The 19231-nt window shown below is 42.7% G+C and overlaps 1 protein-coding gene across 2 annotated transcripts in view; it reads left to right on the top strand.

Moving 5' to 3' along the window:
* Positions 1 to 19231, top strand: part of SNX25 (sorting nexin 25) — a 143169-nt gene that overhangs the window by 120530 nt on the left and 3408 nt on the right. For both annotated transcript variants that reach the window (XM_021938986.2, XM_003899418.4), the window contains exons 12-16: positions 948 to 1088; positions 4907 to 5020; positions 10134 to 10298; positions 12150 to 12267; positions 16342 to 16408. In XM_021938986.2, the coding sequence (XP_021794678.1) occupies positions 948 to 1088; positions 4907 to 5020; positions 10134 to 10298; positions 12150 to 12267; positions 16342 to 16408 (605 nt within the window). The remainder of the gene's footprint in view (positions 1 to 947; positions 1089 to 4906; positions 5021 to 10133; positions 10299 to 12149; positions 12268 to 16341; positions 16409 to 19231) is intronic.

Below are 19231 nucleotides of genomic sequence, written 5' to 3'. Positions count from 1 at the left end.
CACAGGGTGGGTACTCAGTGAACCTCTCATCTCTTTCCCTCGCCTTTCTTACTGACTCTAATTCAATTTATGATGCTAATTCAAGCTCAAATTCAATGCATTTTACATTTTTTTCTTTTATCTTCTTATGTTAAGTATAGTAGTGGCCTATTCTGGATTATTTTGTGTGTGTGTGTGCGCGCGTGCTCACACACACACAGACACACACAATATCTCAGTTGGGAGGTAAAGGAAATTTTATCTCGCAGTGTAAAATTTAATAAGAATAGAAATCAGGGCTTGTTGGATCCTGAAATTAAACTGGAAGTGCCCTCATCCTTCTCTGAGAGAGGCTCTGATGTATTTGATGCCTGTTTGCTTGCTATTAATTTATTTTCAAAGTAACACAGGATGAGCCTGCTGTATTAGTTTTCTTTTGCTGTGTAACACATTTCATGCTTAAAGCAACACCCATTTATTGGTCACACCTCTGTCGGTCTGGAGTCCAGCTCAGGATGCCTTGGCTCCCTGCCGGCTGGATCACAGGCTGAAGTCAGTATGTTTCCCAGACTAAGGTCTTGTCTGAAGACCCAGTAAAACCCACTTCCAAGCTTATTCAGAGTGTTGGCAGAATTGAGTTCCTTTGGTCATAGAACTGAGATCTCTGTTCTCTTGCTGGCTTCCTTCTTGGAATTTGAATCTTTCTGACTTCCTTTCGTATTACTGGCTAGCAAAAACTCTTTGCTTTTAGGTTAGGCCCACCTAGGAAATCCCCCTATTTTAAGGTCTACTATGCCATATAATGTAACTTACTTGCTAGAATAAAATCTGTAATATTCACAGTTCCAGGGATCCTGCAGGGTACACAATGAGGAGGGAAATCTCCTTAGGAGGACACTTACAAATCTTGCTGCTGCATCCGTTCACCATTCTTTTTGTTAAGTATCGATTTTGATGTTTTCCCCAAGGTTACAGAAGAGAATGGTGAGCAATTGCCGTGTTACTTTGTCACGGTAAGCCTACAAGAAGTTGGAGGAGTTGAAACTAAGAACTGGACAGTCCCCAGAAGGCTCAGCGAGTTTCAGAATTTACACCGGAAACTCAGTGAGGTATGAATACTCATGAATGCAAGATTCTAGAATTACTGCACAAGAGCTCGTTTCAATTTTTACACATAAGAAAACTGATTAATCTTCATCCTTTGCTGTTGATACTGGCACAGTGGCATTTTCATCCTGACATTTGGAAATTTACTCATAGATCAAACCATCTAGTCTAGCCTAATTCCATCAGGACAGATAATTGTCTGATTTTCATTGTAAATTGCCAGAGAACCCTAGAGCTGGAAGAGACCTGAGCGTCATCTACGTCTCTCACACCTGGCAGTGGCCGATTGTGATTCATTGATGGTAGCGACATCAGTTACGAGTTGCAGCAGTAGAAAGAACGAACTGCACTGGATTCTCTCACATATACAAGGGAGGCAGTAAGGTGCAGTGCTTGGAGCACAGCCTCTAGAACCAGACTGCTCAGCTCTGAAGCTCAGCTCTGCTCTTCATGGCTGTGTGACCTGGGATTTATTTATTTACTTATCCTTTTATATATATATATATATATATATAGAGAGAGAGAGAGAGAGAGAGAGAGAGAGAGAGATGGAGTCTTGCTCTGTCACCCAGGCTGGAATCCAATGGCACAATCTCAGCTCACTGCAACCTCCGCCTGCCAGGTTCAAGCGATTCTCCTGCCTCAGCCTCCCGAGTAGCTGGAATTACAGGCATGTGCCACCACGCCCAGCTAATTTTTGTATTTTTAGTAGAGACAGGGTTTCACCATGTTGGCCAGGCTGGTCTGGAACTCCTGACCTCAGGTGATCCACTCACCTCGGCCTTCCAAAGTGCTGGGATTATAGATGTGAACCATGGTGCTCGGCCTGACCTGGGATTTATCACTCACTTGCTTTTTATCTCTCTTTCCTTATCAGTGAAAACGAATACTAATAGTGCCTACCTTATGGGGTTGTTATGAGAATTAAGGGAATATGTGTATGTAAAGCATTTAGAAGAATGTGTGGCACATGGTAAACATCATTGTGTTTTTTGGTAGTAGCAGCAGTAGTAATGAGCACTGTTTCACAGACCTTTGGTTTCGGTTTTACTTATGTATATGTGTATATGTACGTGCATTTTGGATTGCAATGTAAAATGTCTGAAAGCCACTAATCTAGGTTAATTCTTTTATTTGAGAAATGAGGGAAACTGATCCCAGAGCTTAACTGACTTGTCATAGGACATGTACATAATGGCTAAATCAAGATTATTAATAGAATCTTACTTTTAGATTATTCTTCCTACTTGTCCTCAGGAATTGCTGTCTTCTCTAATTCTCCTTCTGCTACGGGTCATTGCCTTTCTTCCCCAGCAGTGAACAGTTCTTCAATTATTTCTACTTGAATTTAGGTCCATTTTTCTCTTCCTCAGTGTGCACTGATGCTGGTCAAACTGTAACTGTCACAGGGTCCAGCTGCTCGCTGCTTGTAGAAAGAAGCCATCATCATAATAACAAGAGTGAGGTGTGACAAAAAGAGAGTGAGATTTTATTATCCATGCTAGCAAGGGAAGGAGTGGGCAGAATTCTTACTAAAACTTTCCACCCTCAGCCAGGCATGTTGGCTCACGCCTGTAATCCCAGCACTTTGGGAGGCTGATGTGGGCAGATCCCTTGAGGTCAGGAGTTCAAGACCAGCCAGGCCGACATGGTGAAATCCCCATCTCTACTAAAAATACAAAAAATTAGTTGGGTGTGGTGGTGCACACTTGTAGTCTCGGTTTCTCAAGAGGCTGAGGCAAAAGAATCACTTGAACCTGGGAGGCGGAGGTTACAGTGAGTCAAGATCATACCACTCCACTCCAGCCTTGGCGACAGAGTGAGATTCCATCTCAAAAATAAAAATAAAAATTTCCACCCTTCAATTGTGGAGGGAACCCAGGGGATTTTTAAAAGAGGGTTTGGAATGCAGAAGAGGCAGTGGGACTAGGAGTTGTCAGGTGGCGTGACCTGCCCTGATGGCTCGTCTTGAATTGTTCCATCCAGTGAAGCAGCCGGCGCCACTGTGGCCGGAGGTGTCTGGTCCGTATCAGGATCTGGCCCTTGAAGCTTCTAAGGAAAGAGATGACCAGATAAGGAGCGTGGTGTGTGCTTAACAAGCATGTGGGTACATCAGTGTGCATAAAGCATGGAAGCATGGGATGGGGAAAGAAAGGGAGTGGAGGTTCACAGCACATTCCCAGGCTGCACTTCAAAATGAAAGGAGACACATACGCAGCCTGTCTCAAAGTTACATCTTGAGATTAAGGAGAAAGGAGGAAGGAAAACAAAGTTTTAAAACGCGGTTTGAAGCCACGCTGCTCCTTTACAAAACCTCACGAGACCTCTCAGACTCCTCTTCTGTGAATGAAATGTGTCTCTGTTCTTTAACCTTGTCCCCAGAGTGGTTTTTTAACCTGTTTTCATCACTACATACTATAATTTCTTCAACTGCTTTTTAAGGACAGTGACCAAAACTGAATGTCACGCATGCTACATTTCTCAGACGACCTTTGGTCACCTTAGCAGTGTGGAAAGCAAAAACTTGTCTCAGTATAACAATGAATTTTCCCCAAAGTTGTTGAGTAAAATTGATACTACAGAAAAAAATGTGGTGTTTTCTCTGTGAAAAACTATTGTGAAACCAAAGTTTAGTATCAAAGCAGGAGGAAAAAGAGGGAAAATTTTGAAATGTTTTCAGAAAGTGAAATTTACTTAGACAATCAAAACAATTACATGGAAGCATTAAAAGAAACAAACATGGAAGTCCATGCCCGTCCTGTGTCCTCTTTCCTCATCTGTGGACTGATGGCTGGGCTGTTCTCTTACCCCGGCCCTTTCCTACAGTGTGAGTTTTCCTGTTGTGAGAACGCTTCCTGTCGGCAGCTGTGACAGGAAGCACCTTTTTGGGTACTTTGTGATTCTAGTCTTCCCTTCCAGCTCTCACTGCCTGTTTCATTTCTCTAAAATTTCACAGAGTTGTTGTAAGGATGACATAACACATGCCATGCTTCTAGCACAGCGTCTGGTAGAAGGGAGGACTTAATCCACAAAGGGTGCTCTCTTCATACTATGAATATATTTTATTAATATACTTACCATCTACAGTTTGCCACTGAGAGGCAGTAATAAGGCCGGGAGTGGTGGCTCACGCCTGTAATCCCAGCACTTTGGGAGGCCGAGGCAGGAGGATCGCTTGTATCCAGGAGTTTGAGACTGGCCTGGACAACATAGACCTTGCCTCTATCAAAAATTTAAAAATTAAACCAGGCATGGTGGTGTGTGCCTGTAGTCCCAGCTACTTGGGAGGCCGAGGTGGGAGAATGGCTTGAACCCGGGAGATCAAGGCTGCCATGAGCCATGATCATGCCACTACACTCAGCCTGGGTGACAGAGTGAGACCCTGTCTCAAAAAAAAAGAAAAGAAATGCAATAATAGAGCTACAACCCAAGTTTTCTTTGTTCCCATTGTTTTCTTTTGTTAACTTTAGCTTTTTATGGAGATGTTATCAACACAACACCTTCTAGTTGAAAAACTTTCTGTGAGCCAGGTTTCCATTTGTCACATCATGTGCCGCTCCACGTGGTGTGCAGGTCCCTCGTACCAGCCTGGCCGTGTGACTTCCCAGCTCCCAGGGATCTGTAGGTTTGAGGATGTAGGTTTCCATCAGTTTCCATTCCTCCCCATTCTTCAAGCCTGATTAAAATGGGTAGGTTTTCACCTCAGAGGAACAAGTACAGGAGGAGAAGATTTGTTTTGTTCTAATTATTATTATTCTCAATCTTTTTTTAAGATTAAAATGTAATTTCAAAATACTAACATTTCATTTTCCCCCCACAGTGCGTCCCTTCTTTAAAAAAAGTCCAGTTGCCTTCTCTTAGCAAGCTGCCTTTCAAATCTATAGATCAAAAGTTTATGGAGAAGTCGAAGAATCAATTAAATAAGTTTTTACAGGTAAGCAAGTGAAAAATGTGGGATATGAGAGAAAAAGTTATTTGGGGTTAAGCTGTCATCATTCTAAGAGCTTGGTAGTTTGGTTTTTGTTCTCACAAGCCATGCTAGATGCTAAAAAAAATCTTGGGTGTTTTTTTTGTTTGTTTTTGGTTTTTGTTTGTTTGTTTGTTTTTGAGCCAGAGTCTTGCTCTGTCACCCAGGCTGGAGCACAGTGGCCCGATCTCAGCTCACTGCAAGCTCTGCCTCCCAGGTTCACGCCATTCTCCTGTCTCAGCCTCCCGAGTAGCTGGGACTACAGGCGCCTGCCACCACACCCGGCTAATTTTTTGTATTTTTAGTAGAGATGGAGTTTCACCGTGTTAGCCAGGATGGCCTTAATCTCCTGACCTCATGATCCGCCCGCCTCGGCCCCCCAAAGTGCTGGGATTACAGGCGTGAGCCACTGCGCCCGGCCAGGTGTTTTTTTTTAAATTAAAATAAAATGTACATCTAAAAAGACACGTAGGGGTGTAACTGTCTCCATTTCACAAACTGAACACACCCAGGTAAGTAGCAGCCAGTCTAACAAACTGATTTTCACCAGCAGCCCCCGGCTCCCTCCCATCACTGTCCCCCACCAAAGGGAACTGCTGTCCCAGCTTCCAGCACCATAGATTAGTTACAGTTGTCTTTGAACTTTATATAAATGGAACCGTATAGTGTTGATTCCTTCGTTTCTGACTTCTTTCACTCATTATGTTCACAGGACTCGTCCATCGTGTCATCTTAGTTGTAGACGATTCATTTTTGTTGCTGTGAGAGGTTTTCATTGTGTGAATACACTGCATTCCAAAGTCATTCCATTGTTGACGAGCCTTTGGCTCCTTTCCACTCTGAGGCTTTTACCAAGAGTGCTTATATAAACATGTAATACTTGTCTTTTGGCAGATATATGTCGGCTGATGCCCAGAGATTAGGATTTTTCCGTTCTTCTTCATGGTCATAGCAGTTTTTATACCCTCCCCAGCAGTGTGTAAGGGTTCTGATTGCTCCACATCCTCACCAACAGTTATTTTTTGCCTTTTTCTTCTTAGCCATTTTGGGTGTAGTGGTATCTCATTGTGTTTGGGGTTTTTGTTTTTTCTTTTTTTTTTTTTTGAGACGGAGTTTCACTCTTGTTGCCCAGGCTGGAGTGCAATGGCGCAATCCTGGCTCACTGCAACCTCTGCCTCCCGGGTTTGAGTGATTCTCCTGCCTCAGCCTCCCGAGTAGCTGGGATTACAGGTGCCTGCCACCACGCCTGGCTAATTTTTGTGTTTTTAGTAGAGATGGGGCTTCACCATGTTGGTCGGGTTGGTCTCAAACTCCCAACCTCAGGTGATCTGCCCACCTGGACCTCCCAGAGTGCTGGGACTCCGGGCGTGAGCCACTGCGCCTGGCCGTTTATTGTGTCTACTTTTCTATTGTGCTGCTGCTCATCCTTTCCATAATGCTTTATGGGTTTGTCCACAGTCTGGATATGAGTTCCTTGTCCGATCTTATGTGCTACAAATACTGTCCCCCTTTCTATTGATTGTCTTTTCCTTAATGATTTCTTTTAATGTACAGATGTTCTCAATTTTAATTTAGCCCACTTTATCATTTTTTTAAAAATTATTTTATGGTTAATGCCTTTTTTGCCTATTAAGAAATCTTGGCCTACTTCAAGGCCCTGAAGATATTTTCTTAATTTCCTTTAAACACTTCATTATTTTCTATCAGTCTGTTTTTAAATAATAAGGCCAGAGGTGTGCTGTCCTCAGTAACAACCACTGTTTTTTCCTTTGCTGCACCATCTATATTCAGAGTATAATTGTTAATCACACCTTGGCTCTTAAAGCCCTGAAGTTCTCAGAGGCATGGAACTTTGCCTCATAAAACAAGTTTTGCCTATGCAGTAGAAGCTAGAAATTCTGAGACTGAAAAAAATACTCTGCATATTTGTATCCTTTAAAGAATTCTTTAAATTGACATTGCACTTGTACGTATTTATGAGGTACAGTTTGATGTTTTGATACATGTATATGTGATGATCAAATCACAGTAGTTAGCATATCCATCACCTCATGCATTTATCATTTCTTTATTTTTTTGAGACGGACTCTTGCTCTCTTGTCTCCAGGCTGGAGTGCAGTGGCACGATCTCACCTCACTGCAACCTCCACCACCTGGAGCTGCCTGGGCTGAGGCAGCAAGCAGTTCTCCTGCCTCAGCCCCCCAAGTAGCTGGGATTATGCCACCACGCCTGGCTGATTTTTGTATCTTTAGTAGAGATGGAGTTTCATCATGTTGGACAGGCAGGTCTTGAACTCCTGACCTCAGGTGACCAATCTGCCTTGGCCTCCCAGAGTGCTGGGATTACAGGTGTGAGCGACCGTGCCCAGCCACATTTATCATTTCTTTGTGGCGAGAACATTAAAAAACCTTTCTTCTAGCTCCTTTTTGATATATAATACCTTACTGTTAGCCATAGTCACCCAACTGAGCAGTAGAACACCAGAACTTATTCCTCCTGTTAAATTGTAACTTTCCAGCCATTGACCAATCTCTGCCATCCTTACCTCCCCAGTCTCTGGTAACCACCTCTCTCTGCTTCTAATATATCTATTTTTTTTCAGATTATACAGATGAGTGAGGTCACGCAGCGTTTGTCTTTCTGGTTTATTTCACTCAGCTTAGGTCCTCCAGGTTCATTCACGTTGTTGCAGTTGGCAGGATTTCATTCTTCTTTATGGCTGAATAATATTCCATCTTGTTCAATCTTTTGACTTCTCTGAGCCACACTGCGAGAACAAGGATTGTCTTGGGCCACACATAAAATACACTAATGATAACTGATGAGCTTTAAAAAAAATCACAAAAAAATCTCATAATGTTTTAAGAAAGTTTACAAATTTGCATTGGGCCACATGTAGCCCACAGGCTGTGGGTTGGACAAGCTTGATGTATGTATACCACATTTTCTCTATCCAATCGTCTGTTGAATGCCTAAGTTGATTTCATGTCTTGCCTCTTTATTATGAATAGTGCTGCTTTAAACATGGGAATGCAGATATCTGTTTGGCATACTGATTTCATTTCCTTTGGATACATATCCAGTAGTGACATTGTTGGATCATATGGTAGCTCTATTTTTAATTTTTTGAGGAGCCTCCGTACCATTTTCCATAATGACTGTACTAATTTCCAGTCCCACCAACAGTGTACATGGGTTCCCTTTTCTTTCATATCCTTGCCAACACTTCTTTTGTCTGGCGTGAGATGGTGTCTCCTGGCTTTGATTTATATTTCCCTGATTCATGATGTTGATCATTTTTTCATGTACCTGTTTTCTATTTTTATGTTTTCATTTGTCTCTATTCAAGTCCTTTGCCCACTTTTTAATGGGATTATTGTGTGTGTGCACGCGTGTTTTGCTGTTGAATTGTTTGAGTTGTTTTCCTTCATAATTGAATATAATTTAAGGTCAAAGATTTACATCTGTAATGATTTCCCTATTAATATGCTGCTTGTATTAAATTTGAGACTTACCATTAGTATCATATCCTGCTATTTTGTGAAATGTTAGAGAGTAGATGAGGGAAGGACATCAAGGTAGGGGGAGAATATCTCACTCCTTCTGATCCATCTTCACATACAAGTTGAACTGACCATTTAATTCTGAAAAACAAAGACTGCAGCGTTCCAGGTCAGGGAGGGCAGTAGGGGCACTGCCCATCCCCCTTAATCTCCTTCTCAACGGCGATGGCAGGGCCTGCCCACCTCCAGGCCAGTCTTCTGCAGGGTACATGAATGCCGATGGTGCTCCATGGACCCCTTGTCCCCAGCGTGGCAGTATTGGGCCCTCTCAGAGGTGATTTTTCTAGGGAAGGTCATAGCACTTGTCAGGTCATTTGCCATCTCAACAAATAGGATGTTGCCATCATGGACCAACCCCTCTGGAACTGAATCTCCACCTCCCCCAACACTGTGTCATCAGAGACATAGCTGGCTCCTGAGTGTTCTGTCTCCCTATGTGGCTGACAGTTCCTGTAGGTTTACTTATTCCTAAGCCTGACGTCTTATAATACTAGATGTGTAAATATTCTGTGGTCACATTGTTAATTCTGCCGTCTTACCGTAGCACTTGCTTGTACATAGACAAGCTCAATTTATGTTCTTCTTTACTCTCTTCTAAGGCCAGGTAAGTACATACAGAACTTTCAGAACTTTCCAGTTTGAGGGCCAGTAGAAACTGTTATATATGGCCAGGCGCGGTGGCTCACACCTGTAATCCCTGCACTTTGGGAGGCCGAGGCGGGCGGATCACGAGGTCAGGAGCTCGAGACCAGCCTGGCCAATATGGTGAAACCCCATCTCTACTAAAAAATGCAAAAATTAGCCGGTCATGAGGGCACGCGCCTGTAGTCCCAGCTACTTGGGAGGCTGAGGCAGGAGAATTGCTGGAACCTGGCAGGCGGAAGTTGCGGTGAGCCGAGATCGCGCCACTGCACTCCATCCTGGATGACTGAGTGAGACTCCGTCTCAAAAAAAAAGCAAAGAAACTGTTACATAATTATGTAAACGCACACTGCCTGGAAAGTGGCAGCACGGGGAAATGAAACTATTGCCTGGCAGGTAGTGCCACCATGTGAGAACTCAAAGTTCTTTTTTTCGGCTGATGTACAAAGTCTGAATATAACCATAAAAGGCAATTTAGAGGTATCCATGTGTAATTTGCAAAAATTTAAGTTGGTCAAACACAGATGAGGGAAAGTTGTATTTCACAGCACCTGGGATCTGTGAGCTGGAAAGTAAGAATCTTCCGCTGTACCAGGCGGTGCAGGGTGGAGTGAGTTCTACCTTCTGCATAGGTGTCTCCCATGAGCGGAGTGATTTGGGCACTACTAGTTAACGTGGAGAGGATTGTTTGCCGTTAAGATCATTAAGAGTTGATCTTATACAGTTTGTTTCAGGGGGAAGGGGAAGTGGTTTTAGGCTCAGAAGTCTGAGGAAAGTAAATTTGTGACAGCTCCGCCTTGCTTGCCTTTGCTCGTAGCTCCCAGCCGCACAGACGGTTTCCCACACTGGAGCATTAACCCTCTTTCTTCCACAGAATCTGCTGTCAGATGAAAGACTGTGTCAGAGTGAAGCACTTTATGCCTTCTTGAGCCCTTCTCCTGACTACCTCAAGGTTATTGATGTGCAGGGGAAAAAAAATTCCTTTTCATTATCCTCATTTTTGGAAAGACTTCCTCGCGACTTCTTCTCCCACCAGGAGGTGAGCCGTCCAAAGGGTGAACCGCTTTTGTAGCGTATTTCAGCAGATACTAAGCTCGTGCTCCTCATGGGGGGAAGCACATCCCTCCATTTTCAGCCATCATCACTGTCACATTTTGAGGCACCTGCTTGTATTTCTGTATCTTAATTCTTCCAAGTGACTCGCAGGGAAGGACAGAGTGGTTTTACCACTTCGGAGTTGGTAAGTGAAAGGAGAGTAGGAAGTTCTGCAGGAACCCCGCTACACACGGGGCGCCAGTCCCCAGGTCTAGGGAGGCCGAGTGTGGGCCGTCGTGGGTGGGGGCGGGGGATTCATGCTGAAGGTTCAATAGAGGAGGTTGTGTTTATGGAATAGGCTGGAGGTCGTTGGCCTGGACTGGCGGCTTTGTGCCGTGCTCTAATGGAAGATGAGGTACAGCACAGAAGCGGGCAGGGGTGAGGTTCACGCCGGGCTGAGAGTTTAGGCTGTATTCTCAGGCATGAAGAAGCATGGGATATACTGAAGCAGGATGATCTGGCAGTAGTATGTGGATAAGGGAATGTATAGAGCCTGCAGAGCTTTCGATCTCATCTTCTGAACCCCAGACTTCTCTCCAGAGTAGGCTGTGCACTCCTGTGCACACCACTGAGGTACCTTACCTGGCCCTCTTGCAAATTGCACAGGACCACCTCTGAAATGTGGCTTCCCCTCAGTCCACTGCCAGATGTCACTGCCTCTTCATTGGAGGTGGCTTCGAGTTTGGACAGAGGAACTGATGGTGAAAAGGAGCACACTGCTCTTCTGCATTCTCAGCTGGCGCGGAAGTCAGCACGTCCCACAGAGCACACCCATACCTGCTCCGGTCCACACGTCTACCCATGGCCCCCCAAGCGTCTCCCCCTCTTTCCTTCATGTGTCCGTCTGTACCTGGCTGGCTTACCTGTCTCACCTCCCTTTTACTCCTGAACCCCTGGAGTTGACATAGGGCTCAGTCACTCTGTGAAGTGACCTGAAGCTGCCAGTGGCTTCCTCTCAGTCTTTACCTTTCTCAGCCTCTTTGAGGCGTTTGCTGTTGCTGGACTTCTGTGATGCTGTGAGGTTTCAGGGAACTCCTCCAGCCTCTATGACTTCCCCGTCCCTTCCTCTGCTCGCCTGATGTAAGTACCTCCCAAAGACCTGCCTGGGCCCACGCTTACGCTGCTGCCTCTACGCAGACATTGCGGTACACTTCCTCAGCTGCTTCCAGCACCTAACGTCGGCACCTCTGGGACAGCACTGTGTCCTGCCCTGTGTGTCTGTCAGTCTCCCCAGAAGGCACCTCACACTCATTTGCACTAGCCTGGTGCCTGGTAGATCATATGAGTTTTTAACTGAAACCTGCTGATGTGCAGATGAAGAAATGGGACTAGCCGAAGGACAGAATAAAAGCTTAAGTCACAGCTTTAAAAATAACCAAATTACTTTAAAATGCATGTTTGTAAAAAAAAAAAAGTGAATTTAGAAATATTTACTTCCTGCTGTTTTAAGGGAGAGAACACTAAAAAAATAAAATAAAATAAAAGCCTTAGTTTTGAAATTCAAAATGGTTAGAAAACGATTTTATTATCTGTTAATTCATTATCGATTAAGGATTATTAATACAGTAACAGATTTTTTTAAATTAGCTTATTTTAAGTCTTGAATAAAGCTCTAGAATTAAGCTTTTCTGATTCTGTCCTCTGTGTTGAGAATGGATAGTTTCTGCATGAAAACTGAAAAATTAAGGCTAAAATATGAGTAGATAGTTTGGGATTTACACTTGAAAAAGGAGAACAACTCTGCCAATTTTCTTGGATAAGTTATCTGCTTCCTGTGACTTTGCTGTATTCCCAGGAGGAGACAGAGGAGGACAGTGACCTGTCAGATTATGGCGATGATGTGGATGGGAGGAAAGACGCCTTGGCTGAACCATGTTTCATGTTGATTGGGGAGATTTTTGAACTTCGAGGAAGTAAGCTTCTTTGTTATTATTTAGTGGTATTTGCTAGTTAAGCGGTATACATAATCGTACATGCACATGCATTTAATATCCCTTTATTGCTGAAATGCATCAGACATGTATTTATATTCATGCTTCCATTCATTCAACATAGCCTTTTAAGAGCCAACCCAGGCCGGGCGCAGTGGCTCACGCCTGTAATCCCAGCGCTTTGGGAGGCCAAGGTGGGTGGATCATGAGGTCAAGAGATCGAGACCATCCTGGCCAACATGGTGAAACCCCATTTCTACTAAAAATACAAAAATGAGCCGGGCGTGGTGGCGCATGCCTGTAATCCCAGCTACTTGGGAAGCTGAGGCGGGAGAATCGCTTGAACCTAGGAGGCAGAGGTTGCAGTGAGCCAAGATCACACCACTGCACTCCAGCCTGGGTGACAGCGAGACTCTGTCTCAAAAAAAAAAAAGCCAACTAGACACTATGCTACATATACCACCCCAAGACAGATATCATCTCTGTCCTAATGTAGCGTAGCATCCTCATTTACTTTGCACCATGTTCCTCTGACTACAGAAGGTTGGAATCCTTTTTATGTGACTTGGCGTAGCTTTATTGCCTTATCACTAAAAGTTATACAGAAAACTATTCTGCATAGCACAGTAAGAATCCTGTTGTTAAGAGCGAGTTTTGGTGTCAGGATAATTCCATGGCAAGGGCGTGGGGATGCCTCTACCCTGGTTTTCAGCTACCTTTTTTCCTCTTGAGCAGTAGTTCTTCATGGAGGGAGGGAGGGACATATGGTGATGTCTGAAAATGTTTTTGATTGTCATACCGTGGAGTGAGGGGTGCTACTGGCGTCTCGTGGGTAGAGTCTGGGATGCTGCTAAACATTCTACAGTGCTCAGGACAGCCCCACGGCAGAGTTATCCTGCTCCAAATGACAGCAGTGCTGGAGTTGAGAAATCCTGCCCTAGTGATTCCTCAAGGAGAGATGTATGTAGAAGAAACCATTGTAAAATGGGGATCAAAGTTCTGTTTCTTTAAGAGCTGTACAAGTGCCTCTCCCCGAAAGCATCACCTTGGTGACAGGTAAACTGGACTCCCTGGCTTAGTGTTGAGCGTTGAATAGGACTTAATACTACTCTCCGTCCACACGTTCACAGCTCCCAACACTCTAAGTCTTGACACCAGCAGACTTTGTCATACCTGGAGCCTCAGTACCAGCTAGAGATATGGCGGGTGCCCACGGGCACACCTGACCACCTCGAAGGGGAAGCAAATGATAAGAGCAAGGGTTAGTAAGGCTCAGTAATGGCACCAGCCAGCCAAACAGTGCAGCGGCAATGTCCTGGGCTCTGTCATTCACATCAGCACCTTTTCCCTTGAGGCAAAGGAGTAGGCTACCAGTTGGTCTTACATAGGAAATGGGGCCGTGGATCCCTTCTCATTTATAAATCCCTTAACATGTCACTTAAAGAATTGTTAACAGATGAACAAATTTCAAGTGCAACTTGAATTTGTCTTCTGTGTCTTAATCCTCAGTATCTCCTACAATGCCTGATCCATGGTAGGTGATCAATATAACATGCCTGGATGGATGCTCTGATGAGTGAATAGGCAAGAAAAATGTTAAGTGCCAGAATGAATTATCTTTGCTATCTTTGCTCATTGACCTTTTTCTCCTTCTGAGCCAAAGCTAAGAGAAGGTATAATGTCAATCATCAAACACTTTGAGAGCTTCTGAGCCAAAGCCAAGAGAATATATAATGTCAGTCATCAAACACTTTGAGACCATATGTTTTAGGTACAGATCTGTAGGGAAACAAAAACATATCAGGTGCAGATTCTGCCATCAGTGAATTTTCAGATTAAGGGGTCCAAAAATGTAATTCACATTAAGCGATAGACAAAATGAAATTCTAAAGCACAGGCAGAGATTTACACATAAGGATATTTTAGCATAATTACAATAATGAAAAGTTGGAACTAAGATAAATTTTGGAAATGGAAGCTAACTTATTGAAGACGTATCTATATGGTGGCATATCATCCACATGTGAAAACTCCTTTCAGATAAAAAACCTAATAGCCTTTCAATATTTGGGACGCTTTAAGACATACATAGTGATGTTTAACTTGATTCAATATAGACAAATAATAATCTGCCCAAAGTCTGACTCTTCTTTGGTGCAATGTGGCCCATTAAATCATGCATCTCCCCAGTTTCCTATAGAGTTGATAAGAATGAGGATCCTGTCCTAGCCTTCATCATTGTTTTTGTCTTTGCTGTTGGTACAGAGCTTAAGAGACATGGTAGGCGTGTCAGAGCCAGTATCAGCCAGAGCAGGGCTCCTCACCATGCCTGCAGCATGCACTTCCTCCATCTCTGCCTGCTCGGAGCATATTTGGTTTTGCTAGTGGCATTTCAGAGAGAATAAATAGAACCTCATTTATAATGAGATGTGATCTATTCGTCATCAGCAGAATCCTAGTGCTCGTGCAGCTGCCTCTGTGGCTTTGAACAAACAAGCCTTTGGAGTAATGGGGCTCGTGTGTGTGTGTGTATCAGGGGGTACTGGGGACTAGGGAAGGTGAGGGAAAAATAATAGAGTAAGGGGCTATCAGTGATAGAAAATTTGTAGCAAAATGAGTTTTGGTTTTTACTCTAGTATACAGAAAGGGACCAGTAATACCCCTGCCCCTTTCTTTTTAAAAATAATCCCTTGGTCGTCAGGCACTCTTCCTAGAGTTGCACTTGTCCTCAGACCCTCTAGGTATGAGCCACCTCTTTCCTGCCCTAGAAAGGCAAAGTGAAGTTATCATCACTGACAGACGCTCATCCCAGCCTCAATGCCAACCTAAAACGAACACGTCTACATGCTTGGCAGCATTCCGGCAAATTCCATCAAAAAGTTTAAGACATTTTTGAGGTATGGTTCCGACTCTAAGACTTGACTTTACATGAGGGATTCATACTACTTTAACTGGATATTTTGATCCATTAAAAAAATTAGAAATGGCTTTAGAGTATATTGAAGTCTAATGCCAGGTCTATGTTTTCTATGATTTTTATTTGTGTGGTTGCCCTTGTACAGAGATGTCTGGGAATTTGCCATTGTTACTTTTTCTTAGTGGATACAAGAGCCCTGAACTCCTGGCCCCATTATGACGGAGTCTGAATTTCTTATTTCCTTGTATGTCAGTAGCCAAACACTTCAATAGATGGAGGTGAATATATAAATGAAAATTTGGGTTTAAGTTCCAATTTGTGAACCTAAAATATCCTCATAGCATTTCTTTGCCTTCTGTTGGTTTATGTTCATTTTCTATACCTATAAAAATGTGTCTCTATGTCAATAATAAAAGTGTAGATCTGTAGAACCCTTCACAGTCTTTTTCACACACATGGGGAAAGATCTGCGCGCAAAGAAAGGCACATGTTAATACCATCCTTTCCAGAGGAGGAAATTGGGGTTCAGAGAAGGTGACTTGTGCCCTGCTGCTGGGGGGTGGCACTGGAGACTACAAATTCATTTCTCATTCAGGTCCTGGCTCTTCACCGTTCACTTATCCTCTCCCAAATACATGGTCTATATAAAGTACACAGTGATCTGCAAACTGCTTCAAACGGGAACAGTTAGACCCGTCAGTTCATTAATATTTCAAAATACTTGACTACAGATGTTTCTCATTCCGCAGTGTGTTCAAAATTGGGTTCAGCAAGCAGACAGAAATCTAAAATAGAATTACACTGTGTGCTGGTGGAAAACAGACATGTCGTCAGTAGCCCAGGGACAGATGAAGTACTCTTTCCACTTGCGAGCTCAGCTGTTGGGAGGCATTGAAACACTGTAAAAACTCTGGTTTCATCTCATCAGTTGCTTAGTAGAAAATTAAAGGCTAGTCAGAAGAGTGTTCCTGAGCAGAATTTTGCTAACCTAAACCCAAATTCTGCAGAGGTCATTGTCTTGACTTGATGGCAGGACTCAAATGATCTTAAGTGGTAAGATTTATGCTTTGCACAGCTATGAAAATGTCCCAAATTGTGATACCCTGTGATAAAAAGTTTTCCTCTGGTTTTTGTTTTAGTGTTTAAATGGGTGAGAAGAACATTAATTGCCCTCGTTCAGGTCACTTTTGGAAGAACCATCAACAAGTGAGTTGTATGAAATTAATATTTGGATCTATGCCGTACTCTTTTGCCTTGACAGTCAAATTACCTTATGATCTAGCAGCCAGTGATTTAACTGAAAGTCTTTTATTTTCTCTCTCTTTTCATTTCTGATATGATTCTAAGATTGGATAGGAGAATTGGTTTCTGAAAGAATTTCTCCCACAGAATGCATGTGGCGAGTTAGATAAGAAAAGCTTGAGCTACTTCTGCACTCTGACTGGCGCGGGTCAGGAGGCTGTGCTCTGTAAAGCTCCCCTTTGATCACCACAACTAGTTTGAGTATCTTGGGTAGAATGTTTTTATGTCAAATAATGAGAATCAGTTTAAGGTTTAGACTCTAAGCCAGAGGGAAAGTAGGATGAGCATCACATGGCAGGCATTTACTTAGAGGAAAATACAGACCATATATTAAGGTTTTTAGAGTTGTCTAGCACTGAAGTGCTAACTCTTCTTGTTAGTTAATATCTGAGTATCCACTGGGGTGCATATGTGGCCCTGTCATCTAGCACTGTTATAAGCCATATGTATATTCTAAACTATATTATATTATCCATATACATAAAGGTATTATATACTTATACCGGTCTTTCACAGAGTGTTCTAATGTTGCTCATAAAAAGTAGTCCACATTTTGATCATTCATTTATGAAAGCCCTGGGTTTGTTATTGAGAACTCAATTAATACAGTCAATTATTATCAGTTTCTAAGAAATTATTGGAATTTTTCATAACTGCAAAGTCACGTAGCCAATAGAAGTTGAATAGATTTAGATTGGTTTAGGCCTGAAAGGGGGTCTTAGAGATTAGTCTAACTCCTCATTTTGTTGGTGAAGAAGTGGAACCAAAGAGATCAACTGCTTGTCTGAAGTCACCAGACCCGTTAGCTGACCTAACCTGGCCCCCTGGCCTGGTGCCTGCTTCATCTCTACACCTGGAATTTGGAAATACTGTTATCAAGATCTTTTATATAGTAACTCTATACCCAGAATTCTTCACAAGATAAACATTATGATTTCCTGCAGAATAGGAATATGAGTCAGCTTCTAGAAATTAAAAAAAAAAAATCACTTTTTGATATAACAAAATAAGTTTTAAGGTGAACTTATCAGATTTTCCCAAGTGAAAGATTTAGTGGTCAGACATTGGTACAAGGTTAATATGATAGTTTTACCAAATAAAGCTTATAAATTTTTATAGGAAACACTGTAAAGAACATTTGCTATTTTTTTTATTGATTTACCAATGAATATATTTTCCTTGTGGTCAGAAACAAAAGTTTACTTCTACCTAGGGTTAAAAAAAAAAATAGTTTTAGTTGGCTAGACACAGTGGCTCATGCCTATAATCCCAGCACTTTGGAAGGCTGAGGCGGGCAGATTGCTTCAGCCCAGAAGTTCAAGACCAGCCTGGGCAACATGGTAAGACCCCGTCTCTACAGAAAATAAAAAAATTAGCAGGGGTGGTAGTACACGCATGCCTGTGATTCCAGCTCCTCAGGAGGCTCAGGCAGGAGGACTGCTTGAGTCCAGGAGGTAAAGGCTGCCGTGAGCCACTACATTCCAGCCTGGATGAAAGACTAAGACCTTTTTTCAAAAAAAAAAAAAAAAGTTGTAGTTGTTCATTAGAGGCTTCTTTAGTTGACCTAAGTATCATAGGCTTTTGTTCTAATCAGAAAAAATGGCCTGTTTACTTTTTTGTTTTAGTCTAAGGCAAACAAACCTCTTTTGTATTGACAAGCCTTAGATAAAGAAATTCCCCAAAAAATGCCAGGCACGGTGGCTCACGTCTGTAATCCCAGCACTTTGGGAGGCCGAAGCAGGTGGATCACTTGATGTCAGGAGTTCAAGATCAGCCTGGCCAACATGGCAAAACCCCATCTCTACTAAAAATGCAAAAATTAGCCAGGCATGGTGGGTGCATGCACCTGTAATTAAAAGAAATTCCCCAGATGGCCTTCTGTTTCTCAGTACTCAGGACTTGCTAATTTAGTTTCCTTTTCAGTTTCAGCAAATCATGCATACTTTCCTTGCTCCTATTTATGATATTGGCTCTTAATTACAAAATGAGCAGCCGTGGGTTGTGAGTGGTGCATAACATCAGGCAGTTATTTTCACGGGGATGGAGAAGAGGCACGTGTAGAGGATTTGCAGCCTGTTGATTTCAGTGGGCTTTTGTCAAGTAGTGATCATGGAGCACATGGTTCTTTGCTATTTTTGCCTTCAGCAGATGATGACGCATCATGAAATTAAGCAGCAGCACAGTGTGTGTCTCTTGCCTTGTAGACTACAATTTCACATGCTAGAATTGCTTCAAAAGCATCGGACGGGCTTCGGCTGATAGAAAGTCAGATCTAAATCGGTAGAAAATAACTTAGATGATGACCTTTATGAAGAGTCACTTCCTAATCTCAAGTTGTAAACTGAAATTTTAGGAAGGTAGGCAGGCAGGTCAGCAGATGCTCTCGTGAACCACAAATTCCGTTAAATTAATAAACTTATTTTAAATGGTCTAGATTTGAATTGCACAGTTCCAAGAAATATAGAGAAGAGTCTGGGAGATGTGCAGTTATAGATGGAGATGACAGTGTAGTTTGACTCATAGTGGAGTTTCGATGTACATTCAATAGTGACTGACTACTATGTGCAAAGTACTGGACTTGAAACATCTATTTTAGATACTATCTGAAAACCTTACATTGTCCATTTAAAATTCTGGTTGGAAGTCAGATTCTTCAAGGGCTTTTTAATATATTATTATTCATGAATTGAGTTTGAAATGTGAAGTCTTTCTGGCACAAATAGTCTA

The sequence above is a fragment of the Papio anubis genome, chromosome 3 (assembly GCF_008728515.1).
Source record: "Papio anubis isolate 15944 chromosome 3, Panubis1.0, whole genome shotgun sequence".
Lineage (NCBI taxonomy): Eukaryota > Metazoa > Chordata > Mammalia > Primates > Cercopithecidae > Papio > Papio anubis.
Note: the sequence above shows the minus strand (reverse complement) of the source record. Positions and strands in the feature narration are given on the sequence as shown.